Genomic DNA, 15,881 nt, shown 5'->3' on the forward strand with positions numbered 1-15,881 from the left:
CCCATATTCAATTTGAAAGTGCGCGAAAACAGGACTCGGCGAAAAACAGGCGGAAAATACTGTCAGATTTGGGGAAATCAGCCTGATTACCCCCGATTTGGCTTGCTGAAGGTATTTGGTGTATTTAAACAGGCTCCATAGCTGCTAAATAGCGTTCTTCTATACGTGGTGCAGAATAGTATTCAGGAGTATTTTTTGGAGAAAATAACTTATCCCAGCAAACTGGGGGCACGTGAAAAGTTGCTAAAGTTAAGTTGAAAAAAATCGTGAAAAATCCACCTGCCGCAAGCCCCTGCAATGAAAAAAACACATTGGGCATACTTGGGGACCTCCCCAGAGTCAAGTTCGCTAGTTTTTATCTTTGTCCCCCCCACATTTTTTTTTTTTTTCGGCCCCAAATTCAAAATAATATTTTTTTGTGGTGTTCTTAAGTGTTTTTTAAATATTTTTTTGACACAGTTTACCTTTGGGGGACTGAAGGCTGCACGAGGGTTCCCGCAACGTTGCACCCCAAAACCACAATTCTGCACTTTATTCCACCTGCTATTCATAGGCGAAACTTTTCCGCCTATTACATTGCATTGACTTTCCCCCTAGGCGGAAAGGCTTTCAAATTTAATACGCTGATACTTTTCCACCTGACGACAAAATGACGTCATCGTCAAAACTTTTCCGCGGATTCCGGCTTTTCGCCTCAAATTGAATACGGGCCTTTGTATGTATTTACCTGCTGTTGAAATCTTATTCCTTTCTCCAGGAATAGCATGTACAGTAATATAAATGCATAGAAATTTAAGCAGCTTTTTCTTAATCTGGTAATATCACTTATGCAATACAGGAAAAGAGACCGAAAAAGCCAGAGAGCGGTATGACAAAGCCACCATGAAACTTCACATGCTCCACAACCAATATGTTCTCTCACTGAAAGCAGCACAGCTTCACCAGAATCAGTACTACGATTCCACGCTTCCTCTTCTACTAGACTCGCTGCAGACCATGCAGGAGGAAATGGTCAAAGCCCTGTAAGAGAGATTTCCAATGTGTAAACATCATTTATTTTATGTATTATTTTTTTTTTTTAAGTATAGATCCTTTTATCGTAGAATAACTTGCTCATAGTTTGCAGATACATATTTTCCTATTTAAAATCATAAATTATAATATACACAATGCTTTATTTCACTTGTTGAGGTACAGTATATTAAGTAGGATGTCTGCTTTCTGCATTTCTCATTTATTGATTTCTTTTTTTATTTGCTTTTTATGCTCCACAACCATGTAGGAAATAATGTTTTTAAAGTACCCCCTCGTAAGGGTCCTGGGGGATGTTGTTTGTCCCATGGCTCTGCTGGCTCTGTTATACAGAACCAGCAAATTAATTTTGTGATGTAAGTGCGAGAACCAATCACAAGCTGAGAACTATTTATTTTCCATGTTTAGATGGTCTTATGGTGCATACACATGGTCAGATTTGATGAACGATTTTTACAGCGATATGAACGATTTCATCAACGCTGATTGATTTCTGACAGTGTTAAAATGAATGAAATCGTCAAAATCTGAAAACACAGTCGATATCATAGCTTGTTATCTGACATGCCCCACATGTCAAAGATATGAACAATTAAAGTTAGCATGCCTAATTGTAGTTGTGGATATAGATATAATTAGTTATACTGTACCTAGTACAGTATGTAATATGGTTTATAAACAGTACTGTGGGAAAATGTATTTTTGAGAGTATAGTATACAAGTTCTACACATGATCATCTGTTTAAACTGTAAAAATATTTTTCCACTTCAGCAAAGGCATTTTTGATGAATATTGTCAAATTACCAGTCTTGTATCGGATGAAATTGTGGCAGTGCACAAGGAAATCGAGTTGTGTGTTCAAGAAATAAATCCAAATACAGAGTATGACAACTTCACTGAGAAAAGCCGGTAACTTTTTTCTTTCCTTACTAGTGGTTTTAAGCATTTCCAGGTGTAGTCCTAAAGCTCTCTACTAAAATATGTAGGTTTCCTAATATTATGCTAGTAGTTGTATATACATATGTTGTCCTTTTAGTAGGCTTCAGCAAAATACCAGCCACTGTCTCAAGCTAGTTACACACTATAAAATTATCTGTCCAATCTGACTGATTGGAAGAAAATCTGGTAATGTAATTTATGGGAGCAAATGATAATCAACCATTTGTTCTCAAACACTGGGAAAAAAAGACAAAAATGGTCGTTCAGACAAATTGATTAAATCCTTCTTTCTGCTTTAACCAATTTGTCCGATTGTCCATTTTCCGGCATTTGGGAAAAAAAAATCAATGATTGTCATTTGCTCCCATACATTACCAGATTTTCGTTCCAGCCAGATTGGACAGATAAACTTATAGTGTTTGCCTAGCTTAAGGACACAGACACTAGGTAAGGCCACGCCCACTATGATAAAGTAACCCACCACCTCCCCACCTGCTCCTTACATGCAGCAGATAGGATCCCATCCCAATTCTAAAGTGCAAATATTGGAGAGTATGACTTGTCTAGATAATGGGAAACAGCACATAGTTTTAATAAATTCCTCTTGTTATCAATATGAGTAATGATTATCAGTTTGCAAAAATTGATTGTTGGCTGATGTGAGTATATGATTGAATAGCATTCACTGTTATGCTTGTGTTTTGTATTTTTTTCTAATATTTGTAGTTGATATGGTTTTAATTAGAATTATGAATAAAGTTCTCCTATGAAGTTGTCCATAAATTGAAATACGAACTTACATTTTAATAGCCCACAATCAGACTTGCCAGGGAAGCCCTGAAGTCTGCATACCCAGCAATACCAACGTTGCAATAAATAATGTTCTGAATACAAGTTGCCATGGCTTTTTGTATTTTAAACCTTGATCTGCACATGACTGTATCTTAAAAATAATATATATGTTACTAACTTAAGTACCTGGCGTTGCCCGGGTTTAAATCTTCAAGTTATTAAGTTTTATTATGTGATGTCATCCAAATCCATCCAGTGGAAGGCCCAGAACAAGCTCCCTTGGTCAAAGTTCTGCCCGGCACACTCCGCCGTGATGTCTGACCGGGACCCCAACCACTCCATTAGGCATCCCAGACCAATTGCCACCCCTCTGTGATGATTTCATCCAAATCAATCAGATGGAAGACCTGGAACAGGCTCCCAGGGTCAAACTTCTTCCCAGTATCCCCGGGTCAAAGTTCTGCCTTGCGTACACCAACAAGAGCTCCGACCTGGACCCTAAGCCCCCTAAAACCTGGCCAGGATCCAACTGGACCACCTCGCCTTGGTTTCATCCCAATCTGTGCAGGGGTGTCCTAATGCATAACCGGACTGATAAAGAAACAGAGCGACCAATGAATTTTATATATAAGATCTGTATATTCCCCAATAACTATGACCACACCAACATAGCTGCTTGTGTAACTTGTGTGGCCCAATGTTGTAGCTTTAAAACACACTATGAAAAGAAATCTAGAGGGCGTTTTACAAAACTCATAAATCTCCAAAGTCCTCAAGAAGACTTCTCTCCATATGAAATGCTGCACTGTGAATTGGATGTGATTGCTTCACAATTTGGAAATCACTTGTGTGACCTGTATCAGTCCACTAATTATATTTCATGCAAACTTCATTAAAGGATTTTTCCATAAATACTTACCTAGCACACGATGGGAGACCCAGAGCCGCAACTAGACTTTTTGGTGCCCTGTGCCAGAATGAGCATTGGCTCCCCCCAACCCCCCACCCCCCCCATTTTTAAATAGCGTTATAAGATAGTGCACCTGAAAAGGGGGCCATGGCCTCATAGGGAAGGGCCTGGGAAGAGATAGGGGAGGTCAGGAGATTCTGGGGATAAAGAAGAAGAAGCTACAAGTGAGAATGATAATAAACAGTAAAATTGACAGGCCCAAACAGCGCCTTCTGCCCTGTGGTGCCCTGAGCCATGGCACTGGTCGCACTACCCTAGTTACGGCCCTGGGGAGACCTACAGGGGTGATACTCTTTCTCTAACTTAGTATGTCATGTTGATTAGTAATTCTTATGTATTTTAGTTTTTTGGTTTGCAATTTGCACAACATGCTTTCCTTCTAGCTATCTTGGGTTTAATTAAATTGTTCTATATTTGTAATTCTCACGATAGGTCACCAGAGTTTAAGAAAGAGGATATTGAATTTGACTTATCTTTGCTGGAAGAAATAGAGAATCTGCAGGCGAATGAAATCATGTGGAACAACCTCACAGCAGACAGTTTAAATTCAATGTAAGATATTTTGTAGCTTTCTGAGTTTTATGTAATACAATATCAATATCTAGCTTTAAACACATTCTTATTTATACATGTTGAATAATGGAATGTTTATCCTAAAACTGTGTGTTTGTAGGTGGCCTCTTTTGTTTCTCCACAGAAAAACATTTGGGGGTGTTTTTACTAAATAATAAAATCTATCTCATGCTCAGGTTATTAGAGCTACTAATCCTAATCCTTGGTGTTTGTGCTTTCATACCCACGGCCATGTTACCGAGGTGTGTTTTCTGGATCAGTCATGTTTGTGTCTTTTCTGGATCAGTCATGTTTGTGTCTTAACTATTCTGATGATAGTGTAGTTCTTTGCATCCTGGAGGTGACATTCTTTTCCTTTTAGATCTGATCTTGCATTTACCAGAAGTGCTGGTGTGCTTGAGAGTATAACAATAAACAATTGACAGTCCCAGGCACTGTGCACTAAGTAAAAGGGGGAAGGAAAGTACTCTTTGTTTGGGGCACAAATTCTATCTATTATTCAATAAAATATAATCTTTATTAAGTCTCAATTTAAGAAAACATCATAAATATATGAAAGAAAAAGACACAGACAAAACTTGAAATATAGTGTCGGCAGGGACAAAAACATAGATATCCTGTTGATAAAAATAGCTAAATGACGATTGACATCATTTAGTGATTATCAAAGTGATCAATCAATAGAATATTTCATTGAAAATCACATATATAAGTAAATCATTTCAGCAGTGTGTTGTAAATCGCATCAGCTATATGCTGTTATATGTGGTATCTAAGAACATACAATTCAATGTGAAATATCTTAATAATCATGATAATTACATGTATGAATAAATCATTTTAGTAATATACTGTAAATCTCATTAGCTGTATGCTGTAATTAAGAACATACAATTCAAGGTGAAATATCTCAATAGACAATTAAATGAACGGATATATTCCTATAGTAAACACTGGAACATCCACATTCCGCGATAGGACAATATTATGAACAATTATAATCGATGCATATCCTCAGATGTCCTCCTCAAATGATAACATATCAAAATGCCCCAACCTAGGGGCATATTATAGATTTATAACACAAAAATAAATATTATGGTATTGCACAAGATGACATTTATACTTAACAAACTTCACACATCAACATATATCAGGTTACTGATTTTATAAATGACCTGTGTGGTAAATAAGTTTCTCTATATGCAAATTGTGCCAAGAGAGGACATACAATATTTGGGTATGGTGTCAGGTATAATATCAGAGTAGAGCATAATCATAGAAATATAAAGTTACCACTCATTTGAGGCAAGGGGATAGGTGGCTACTATATCCCCTGTACAGATGTAGTGAATGGGACATGCGCGGACTCACCGCATATACCATGAGGGTATAATATAGATTAAGTGGTATCTGCTAATCTCTCCTGTATGCATCCACTGTAAGCCTGATTACATAGGCAGGTTATTTCAGTGGGACAGTGGGAGAATAAGAGGAGTACCTATAGAAAAGAATTATAGCCAACAGATAAGTGGTGATAGTAGGATAATCAAAGAGACGTCATTGCCGGAAAACTTGGAGAGAACTCTCAGTAAGCAGACGGCCGGCGTAAGTAGCAAACTACAAACACCTGGAAATAGATAGAAGGGAAAAACAACAAAGTATCTGCAAACAGCGCTCATCTCAAATGAGTGGTAACTTTATATTTCTATGATTATGCTCTACTCTGATATTATACCTGACACCATACCCAAATATTGTATGTCCTCTCTTGGCACAATTTGCATATAGAGAAACTTATTTACCACACAGGTCATTTATAAAATCAGTACTCTGATATATGTTGATGTGTGAAGTTTGTTAAGTATAAATGTCATCTTGTGCAATACCATAATATTTATTTTTGTGTTATAAATCTATAATATGCCCCTAGGTTGGGGCATTTTGATATGTTATCATTTGAGGAGGACATCTGAGGATATGCATCGATTATAATTGTTCATAATATTGTCCTATTGCGGCATGTGGATGTTCCAGTGTTTACTATAGAAATATATCCGTCCATTCATTTAATTGCCTATTGAGATGTTTCACCTTGAATTGTATGTTCTTAATTTTCAGCATGCAGCTGATGAGATTTACAGTATATTACTAAAATGATTTATTCATACATGTAATTATCATGATTATTAAGATATTTCACTTCCAGTGTTTACTATAGGAATATATCCATCAATTCATTTAATTGCCTATTGAGATGTTTCACCTTGAATTGTATGTTCTTAATTACAGCATACAGCTGATGAGATTAACAGCATATTACTAAAATGATTTATTCATACATGTGATTATCATGATTATTACGATATTTCACCTTGAATTGTATGTTCTTAGATACCACATATAACAGCATATAGCTGACGTGATTTACAGCACACTGCTGAAATGATTTACTTATATATGTGATTTTCAATTAAACATTCTATTGATTGATCACTTTGATAAAAATAGCTAAATGACGATTGACTTCATTTAGTGATTATCAAACGGTGTATCTATGTTTTTGTCCCTGCTGACACTATATTTCAAGTTTTGTCTGTGTCTTTTTCTTTCTTTCATATATTTATGATGTTTTCTTAAATTGGTACTTAATAAAGGTTATATTTTATTCAATAATAGATAGAATTTGTGCCCCAAACAGAGTACTTTCCTTCCCCCTTTTGCTGTGTATATTTTTACTCTCCTGGGCGTACCTCCATTTATGAATAGTCTCTGGGTATATATCGCCAAGAATCTTTCTAGTATTCTGGAGTTTTTTCTATTTAAATCTGCTTGATAAATTGTTTGGTACCAGTGCTTGGGGTCTCCCCCACACCCTTTTTCCCCTTTTTTTTCTTTGCATACTGTGCACTAAGTGCCTGCCAGGTCACTGGGGATTTATAGATTCGGATTGGAACCCGTGATTATACTTCTTTTCATAGAGACTGGTGTCACAGTAGCAATATGAATGGAGTGATGGAGGCACAGTAGAGTGCCTGTAGTACTTGAGGCAGTTTGCAGGAGGTGTAGAAACTGGAATGCTATGCACCACTGGTGGGCAAGGCATAGATATACTTTAGGAGGTGCCAGGAGCACAATGCTGTGCGTGTAGTACTTGTGGCAGCCTGCAGGGTGCTCAGACCTGGTATAGATGTGAAGTGCAGAACAGCCCTGGTGGTGAATAGATGCAGATTATGGCAAGTGCAGAATGTGTTTGGAACACAGGTCACTGGTGACTGAGACCACTGCAGAAGGCTCTAGGAGAATGCAGGTAACTGGAGACTGGAACAACAACAGAATGCACTTGTGAGATGCAGATGACCAGAGTCTGGAGAAGCAGCAGAAACCACTAGGCCACAGGTTCTCAAACTCGGTCCTCATGATCCCAAACAGTTCATGTTTTCCAGGTCTACTCACAAAATAACAAGTGAAAAAACTAGCTCCACCTGGGCATCTGTTAAAATGTGTCAGTGAGTAATGAATACACCTGTGCACCTGCTGGGTGACCTAGAAAAAGTGACCTGTGTGGGGTCCTGAGAATCGAGTTTGAGAACTACTGCACTATGCAAAACAGGTCACAGGAGTCTGAAGCAGAAACAGCAGTACTGCAGCCAGGATAATCTCAGGGTGAAAAGTGTTCTGGCAATGAGTAGTCAGCAATTCCTGCTTTAAACAGGGCACCCTGTGCACTGATGGGCTGGCTGCGTCATGTGACCGTAGTAGCTGGAGACTGGTTAGTCAGAGAGGGCCATGTGATACAGTCCAAGATGGCTACAACCATGAAGCAAAATACCAGGATCTGCATGTTTACAGATGAGTGACACATTGCTCAGGAATGCCACAGGCTGCCAGCGGGGACACAAATGGCAGTGATACAACACTGCTGGACGCAGTAATTGGGGCTAAGACCCCGATGTGTAACATTAAGCCCACAATACTGTACTAGGTTGACAGTGCTGACAATCAACACAATTGCATGCCGCATTTTAATTATTTAGATCCAAAGTGAAAATATTAAGTTGAGCATCTGTATTTTGTTTTGTTGGGGTGTGTACAGAGTTGTGGGCTGCTATGCTGTTTGCTTGGACTGAGAGTGACCTGGGTTTCCAGGTTAGCGTGATTGCTCCTTATTTGCTACATAAGTGCAGATGATCAAGAGGGCTCTTTGTTCTTCAGGTTTTATTAACCTTTTATATTTTTTCTTGGTTTGAAACACAATTTTTATTTGATGCTAATGATTTCAGAAGTGGGCTACTGGAGTTGGGGGTTTGTATTAAATAGCTACATGTGCATCTTGATCATATCTATTACATCATAGGATGAGACTTTGTTAGGAGGAAATGTGTCCACCTTTCTTAAAACCAAACAGGAATTATTCTCTGTTCTTATTTTTAAATTCATCATTGGTCTTAAATCTGTAAATGATGCAATTTCCCCATCTTGTGTTTCTCTCTGAGTCAACTCGAGAATATACCACAATTTATTTGTTATTTTTGCAGGTTAAAAACCGCGTCTGAGGAGCTTGCGCAGACACATCAGTCATTAGTAAGCAAAGAAGAAATCCTGGCTGAAAAACAGAAAGACATAGAAGAATCTGCTAACGCTTGTGAGAAAAAATCTGAGTAAGTGTATTGCTTACATTGTGTGGGCAGTGACTGTGGACTCCTGCAAAGTTGTGTTTGTCCTTGTCCGTCACCAGTTAGAATTGACTTGAGGAATGATATGTATCACATATTTTTGTATTTGTACAAATAACTCCGTTTTTTAATTAAAATAGTTTGTTACATTGAAATTTTATTTTTTACTTTGACGCTGATAAATGTTTAGGTAAATACAACCTCCAGTTGATAAGTCCTCATACCCTGCGTGTCTTTACACCTTATGGTGCGAGAGATGCCCAGCAAGACTCAGATGCTGCTACAGGAGTGCCGTATTTTTCTTTAAATTTTGTGTCTCTTAGTGTACTAGATCTCCTGGGCTGCGAATTGGTTTTATATACATGTACAAGTCGCAGATAAAGCACAACGGAACTTGGCGTGAGGAAAAGCCACGGCTGCTCGATCGGAGGACTTTTTACACAGATTCATACTAAATTGCACACGGTTGTCAAATATGATACACCCCAGTGGTTAATGTAAGCTAGCAATGCAGTTCTGTCTCTTCCAGTTGTTTTAGTTATGGAAATAAGATGCATACAGTATTTTCAGCGAATTAGCGCTCGTCGTGGCTGAGTCGCACGGGACTTGGCGTGCCGATTGGGGCTATTTAAAAAAGGACATATCTGCACCATGTTATTGAATCACAGTAAGCCCAGCCCCCATCCGTTCATGCCCCTAATACAGCCTGAACACACCATGCTCACTTGACAGATTTTTGTATCTCTCCTCTTTATCTGTATTTGCATCTATTATATTACAAATTCAAAGTACATTGTTCAAGTATGTATAAAGTATAAGCTGAAACCATTATTGTTTTACATGGCAAATTCACCACCTTCTTTCTGGGTCACTTTAACAATCAGTCTTGCCTACAAACAATGTCCAGATTTTTTTCAATCCCCCTAAAACCTGGACATATGGGACGGGTACCCTCACAATCATCATGTTGGCACAATTTGTTGGAAGATTCAAGAGAAAAAACAGCAAAACCGTTCACGCTGGAAGTCCTTTTTAAATATAAACTCTGTTTTGTACATATTTGCACATCATTTTATTTGTGGTATTAGAAGCACACAGAAAACATTTGGACACTATGCTAATTCCTCTTTCTTGTCGGTTTGTTTTTTCTGTAGAAATGCTCGTGTTTGTATGAGAGAGATTGTTGTTATAGGTTACTTTTATATGACTGTTATAAAAATACATTTGGACACCTTTATGTGTTTGGAAGACAAGTCCAAAGGGTCTGGTGCAGAGTTGTATGCAATTCCTTTTGCGGACGGATCTGGTGATTTCAGTTGAGTGCAAATATGTATGGGCGATTAAGAGTTTATGCATTTCAGTGACCACTCCATTCCAGTACTGGGTGGTAACATGAGCGTTCTCAGTTAGGCCAAGTTGTGTGATGATGTGTACAGGGACTTGAGGACTATATGGCTGGTGCAAGTACGTGCTGATAATGATGCTATTTCCACAAATGCATGTATCGGGGTCTGCAGTTGCAGAGATGAGTACAATTCTGTATACTAACAAATAAGCTACATTTATTTCCTTGAACGCAGTGTGAGTGCAGTTGCGGCCTACTTGAGTACAACTCTGAATTGGCCCTAATGTATTTATAATTGGAAAAACATTTCTGTATTACTCTCTTCTGTATATCCAGACCTGTTTTATGTAAAATATACATGTTGGCAGTCTTAGTAAGTATAAAGGACAAACTGATAGAAATAGCTCATCAATGCCTGATTTACGGTCTCCAGTAGTAAGAGTACTGTTTTCTCTTCTTTTAGTATTGTGCTTTTATTGAGTCGCAAACAGGCGCTTGAAGAGCTGAAGCAGACCATTCAACACCTGAAATGTACAGAAGCAAAATTATCTGCCCAGAAGGAGCTGCTGGACCAGAAGGTTCAGGAGAATGATGGGAAGGAACCTCCCCCTGTAGTAAATTATGAAGAGGATGCCAGATCGGTAACGTCTATGGTGAGTGACGTTATGGGACAGTTTTATTTCTGCAGAAATATTGAAGAAAATGATAGGACTACTTGTCTTGTGGAATCAATCCCTAAAACATCAAAAACAATATTTGCTTACCTGTGTTTTTTATATGGGAGTGTTACCCAGCTGGCTCCTTATGTAGCTGTTCCCCTGTGCACAGATCCATTTATTAAAGCCATGACCATGTTCTGCTAGTTATTCATTTGCTGTGTCCAACGTTTACTTTTTTGCCATACGCACACTAGTATGTCCTTCTCGGACCATACTAGGCATGCTTAGTTCTATTCTTATACAGTAGTTTTAGAATGTGCCATGTGTAACACAACAGTTAATATTCATTACACTGCATTACACACGGTATCTTTTTTTTTTTTACATGAAGTCTGCATTGTTTTGTATACTCATCCCCATGAGTCTGATATGCTTCTATTCTAGCCTCCTTACGCACACTGGTTATCAGGAGTCCGATTTATACTCCTAGATAACAAGATTGTCTTTGCTTTACATGCAAGTCAAAAATGTCTGTTTCATGTTCTGCCCAGCAGAATAGGCTTTGTTCTCTTCAGTAAGTTGCTCTTGTTGCATGATTGTATTATGGCACAATATAGTATTGTCTGGGTGTTTATCCACTTTGGCATCTGTCTTTTATGTGAGTTCCGTATATTATGTCAACATTGATCATTTAATGGTGATAATGTTGACAGACAACATGGATTATGTAATTGGGTGCGATCTGGTGCCGCTGTGGGAATTTCATCTATATACTCACGTATTTTTAAAGGGGTAACCAGGTTGGTTTTTCCTTTTAAAATGATTGCCGCTTTAAAAATACCAGATTGCATCTTAAATAAACCCCAACATGTACACCATGCAGCATTCGGACACTGATAAAAAGTTGACATGGTTGTAATGTCGACAGTTCATGTGTAATGTATCCCTAAAGTTAATGTCGGCATTTTAACAGTTGAAATGTCCTGTCTCAGCATTTTAACCCTTATTCATAATGTCGACACTTATGTCTTTCTAAACACAGCAATTGTGGACAACGTGATTGCATACTATGTGTGCTCTCAATAAGTTTTCTTTTTTTTTTTTTTTGATAAATGTTATAGCTCCACGAATATATTGGTTAGCAGCCTTTGTGTACACTAACCCTCAACCTCAAACATCCAATTTTCCTAAAAGGTCATGTTATCAGCATTTCTGTCTGTGGAACCATGTGGGATAATTACTGACCCAGCAACATAGACTAAAGGCCCCCCATACACCTACCGACGAATAGCAGGATGCTTCGATGGGATCAGGAATCTCCTATTCGTCGGTTGGAAATGCTAACTGATGGCCATCAATGTTACGCGATCCGTCAGAGGATCGGTGAAATTCTCCATGTTAAATTTCACCGATGTGCAAATCACGATCATATTTTGATCGTGATCGGCGAATCTGTGAAGTCCAACATGTTCGATTTCACCGATCCTGCAATGCCAAGTTGCAGGATCGCAACATCGCGGTGATCCGTCTGTAGTGTATGGGCCCCTTAACTCATCTGTGCATGTTAAAAGGTATCCACAGGACATCACCTGCTGGTGGTACTTGAGGACTGGAGTTGAGTACCCCTGATGTACATTATAAGCCACCTTTAGAACATATGTTTGTTGCAGGCGTCTAACGTTTCAAAGGTGATTCATTTAATCAGAGTCATTGTCTTTTGCCTTAGTATGCTTTTTTTCTTTTTTTCATATTGTGTTGATGTCAAAATATACAATTTTTATTTTAAAGCAACTTGTATGTATATACATTGCTAGTGCAGTATTTTTTTCTATAATAAATATTACAATCAATAAATATTTTATCCCATTATCTAGTGTTAAAAAATGCCATGTTATTTCCATTAAATATGTGAGACATCCACTAGATGGAGTTCTAAGTCAAGACATCCAGTTCTCTTTAGTGTATTTTGAGGAGTGTTCACTTTTTTTATTTTAAAAAAAGTGAAGTGTTTTGTACAAAACATTAAAAAAAATTTTTAGTTTTCTTTCAGTCCTTCTTCATAGTTGAATGAATATATGTGTGTATATATAATTATATCCAAAAGTTTTGGAACGCAAGCTAGCATTTGGTTGCTAGGCATTGCATTTCAGCGTCCTACAACCAACCTGATGTCGCGTGTTACGCGTCCGTTCTGGTTTGGTAACGGAGAGGGGTACATCGTGTGTATTTTTCTGTTATTGATGCATATTGACGGCTATTATGTTAATGCTATTATGGCCATGTGTGATACATTATGTTTGCGATGCGACTATGACGTCCCTTCCGGCCGCGACACGCGTATACAGTGATAGTACAAAAGAGCGCGCAGGTGCCTGTTAGTGGTTGCTTCTGCATTATGGCTGACCTTGTGGCAGATTATGGGTCTTGAGAAAGGTCGCTGCGTGGACTGAAACATCGACCAAAGATAACTCGTTTTAACTGATGAAAGAATAAAGTGCTGAGTATATTTTTCTCTTTTTGGATTAAGCCTGGTGAGTGCATATATATAAAATATTAAAATCGACAGAAGATGCTGTCTATAAGCAAGGATACATTACATTTCTACTTCAGGGTCCATAGGGGGTCCACAGGGTTGACCTTGGGGTATAGGTTGGGAACCAAATCCGGGCACCACGCAGTTAAAGCTTTTAGCTCCCAGGATGCACTTGGGTCCACTCTCCCTATAACCCCGCCCCCCCAGCCAGAGGCACCTCAGTTTAAGTTGGTGCCCGGCCGGAGTCGGGTCACCGTTAGTGCAGTGGGGAGTTGATTAGCAGCCCCTAAGCTTATAATTTATTTTCAAAAAGAGTTTTATTATTTTTTTTTTTTTTTTACTACTCTTCAGAGCGGCAGCGTCGGACTGTCCAATGGACGTCTAAGCTGCTGCTCCTACACCTCGCCGGCGCTGCGACGCCAGTACAGATCTGGGGATCGCAGCGGGACCCCAGAGTCTGTACTAGCCGGACTCTGGAGGAATCCCTAGGCTGCTGCTGGATCGACGGGGACAGGTAAGTCGCGTGGTCACCGCTTGCGGTGATCCACTTGTGAATATGCAGCCTTATGCCTCCGGTCTCTGGGGACAGACCGGAGGCGCTAGCGGTGGCGGTGGGCTCCCCCTCCATGGAGGTATACCCCGCGTGTCCACTAGCCCACCAGGGATTATAGCGGCAGCGGGAGCCGGCATCCCGGGGGGTTAATTGCTAGCCAGGGGAGGAAGCCTTCCCTGTCTAGCGGCTCCTCCCCTCAGCTCAGCGCGCCTTTCAACACGCAGTGTGGCGTCGCTGAGCTGCTTCCTCCGCGGGCCACGCTTCTTCTGAGGTCTCCAGCGGCCATTATCTCTCGGTGGTGCTGCAGAACTCTTAGGATGTCAGTGAGCCCAGTCCCCCTGCGTACCTGGCCATTGTGGGTGAGTGTACACAGCGCTATAGCCTTCCCAGACACTGAATCTGGGCAGTTGAATGTCGCGGCATTGTGCAGTATATTATATGTCATGCAAATGTATGTATATATGTTTTTCTGCATTCTATGTGACTTATGCTAGTGCTGACTGTCTGCTTTTCTCACCTGTCAGTGTATATCTATCCCTTTTCTTTATCTGCCCTAATACAGGTGTACCTAGGGTGGTTCTGAGACCTCACATATATATACTTGTTAATATTTGTGAGGTTTGTCAAATACTGTTGCGTGCTGCACGTTGCCATATTTTAGATGGAACTGTGTGTTGCATACGCTGATAATGGGTCCCTGCAGCTAATCTTAGCGTCAGTCAGGACCGGTATGGCGCTGCTTAATATTTCCGTCAAGATAGTCAAATATATCTGACCAGGAGATTGTGCACGATACTGCACCCATTATTGCTATTCTGCAAGCCATGTGCTGCAGTTATTAGTGCGGAGGATTTGACTCAGGTTTTGTATGCGGCGCCATCTGGTGCCGGGCCCCTTGCACGACCCCTTTGTGCGGTTTATTTCTCAGGATCCTCTCCTTTGAGGATCGCCGGGCGGGCCCCATTGTCGTAACTCGCTTGTGGTTACTTCACCATACTGCCCTTTTCAACTCTGGGTATCTCGCAATTACTTGCACTTTACCCCTGTGTCACAGACTATCGCTCCCTGCCGGGGTTTTTCACAGTACATGAATTACCTCCGGTACCGCATCGGTCTGTCATTCCCCTTGCAGGGATTACCACAACGGCCACCCTGGTGGATGTCGTTTTCTACGAAATACTAAATGACGTGATATACGCCCTGTGGTTACTTCCCAGTGGCTCTGCCGTGAACTGGAGGGTGTATTCGGCTTTTTCCCCCTCACATGGGGGGAGCCGATTTAAAGTATTATTATTCCTGCTTTGGGGCTGGTAGCCGGGTTCATTCTGGATATATAGAATGTCGATCCTGCACCTGTATCATACATTCCTCATTTCTGCCCAGCGGGTGGATCTCATGGCGGGAGTCTGGCTGTCGCCAGATACGAGGGGTAACAAAGGCCTCCTGTTTCCCATTCCCTGAGGGTCCTCACAAGTAATAGAAATCTCCTTCTGGGGTGGATTTGTATGTTAATCGTCGAGTTACAGGCATTAATATGCCTCCCATCCCGGCCTGGACGGATTTTACGGATCCGTAGGTGGTAACTTTGCCTGAAATCAATGTACTCGTTTTCAGGGTCTGTTGCCCGTCCTACCATGGCCATCGCATGGTTGGTTAATACTGTTTCATGCTGGCCTGATGCATTTGTAACGTTTTTCCCCTTCAACACGTCTGGGATTCAAATGTCTTTTGCCGCTCACATAAAATATGCAATTGTCATATATGGGATTACCTACATTGGATGCCGGTCTTCTAACTTTCAGGGTTTC

At 40.0% G+C, this 15,881-nt stretch overlaps 1 protein-coding gene across 7 annotated transcripts in view; it reads left to right on the forward strand.

Moving 5' to 3' along the window:
* Positions 1 to 15,881, forward strand: part of FER (FER tyrosine kinase) — a 275,704-nt gene that overhangs the window by 64,056 nt on the left and 195,767 nt on the right. For all 7 annotated transcript variants that reach the window (XM_088477673.1, XM_088477672.1, XM_088477676.1 and 4 more), the window contains 5 exons: positions 839 to 1,022; positions 1,805 to 1,942; positions 4,167 to 4,286; positions 8,846 to 8,968; positions 10,792 to 10,981. In XM_088477673.1, the coding sequence (XP_088333799.1) occupies positions 839 to 1,022; positions 1,805 to 1,942; positions 4,167 to 4,286; positions 8,846 to 8,968; positions 10,792 to 10,981 (755 nt within the window). The remainder of the gene's footprint in view (positions 1 to 838; positions 1,023 to 1,804; positions 1,943 to 4,166; positions 4,287 to 8,845; positions 8,969 to 10,791; positions 10,982 to 15,881) is intronic.

This window comes from Taudactylus pleione, unplaced genomic scaffold (assembly GCF_031769625.1).
Source record: "Taudactylus pleione unplaced genomic scaffold, aTauple2 ptg000202l, whole genome shotgun sequence".
NCBI lineage: Eukaryota > Metazoa > Chordata > Amphibia > Anura > Myobatrachidae > Taudactylus > Taudactylus pleione.